The 738-nt window shown below is 38.3% G+C and overlaps 1 protein-coding gene across 1 annotated transcript in view; it reads left to right on the top strand.

The window, feature by feature from the left end:
- Positions 1-221: 221 nt before the first annotated feature.
- The window catches only part of LOC106881346 (monocarboxylate transporter 12), a 3,932-nt gene continuing 3,415 nt past the window's right edge, over positions 222-738 (top strand). Inside the window, exon 1 of the mRNA XM_014931704.2 lies at positions 222-735. Within this exon, the coding sequence (XP_014787190.2) occupies positions 255-735 (481 nt within the window). The 5' untranslated portion in view covers positions 222-254. The remainder of the gene's footprint in view (positions 736-738) is intronic.

Genomic DNA, 738 nt, shown 5'->3' with positions numbered 1-738 from the left:
TTTCATTTCATCCCCCAAGGGATGACAAGCATAGACTAAAACCACCGTACTCTCCCTAACTGCATGCTATCAAATATATATATTGAAATTCATTGTACAAAAATTCTTTTTGCCAATTTTAAAATTCCTAATTAGCTACAACAATAATATGATCAATAATTTTTCTATTTTTCTCCCTCTCTCTCTCTCTTTCTCTTTTTCTCGCTCTGATATTAGGTGCTGGACTGGCTTTTATATACGGATCTTGCATAGTTATGCAGAGTACCTACTTTAAACGCTACCTTGGCACAGCAAATGCGATATCTGCTTGTGGTGTTAGCGTCGGACAGTTCACCCTTCCGTACATACTCAACTACCTTATAATAACCTACGGAGTCCGTGGAGCTCTTCTTCTGAATGCTGGTATTTATCTACAATGCCTTGTTTTTGGCGCCCTTCTACGTCCCATCAGTTGCTACGATACAACAACACGTTTGAAAGTCATCAGTTCTACTGACATAGAACTAAATGAAAGAAATACGACTGTTAAAGGGGAAAAACAAACCGAATCGATAAAACAACAATCAGACGATGACGGAGAAATCTCTCCGTTTTTGACAGACTCAAAAGACAGAGATAGCTTGCATTCAGTGGGATCACAAGAATCGACTATGGACTCACCTTTGTCGTCACTTGTAACAATTAAAGAACGAACCGATTTAAAAGACGGTGACAAAAGCGCTTATTCAATCGAAAAAT

This window comes from Octopus bimaculoides, chromosome 18 (genome assembly GCF_001194135.2).
Source record: "Octopus bimaculoides isolate UCB-OBI-ISO-001 chromosome 18, ASM119413v2, whole genome shotgun sequence".
NCBI lineage: Eukaryota > Metazoa > Mollusca > Cephalopoda > Octopoda > Octopodidae > Octopus > Octopus bimaculoides.
Note: the sequence above shows the minus strand (reverse complement) of the source record. Positions and strands in the feature narration are given on the sequence as shown.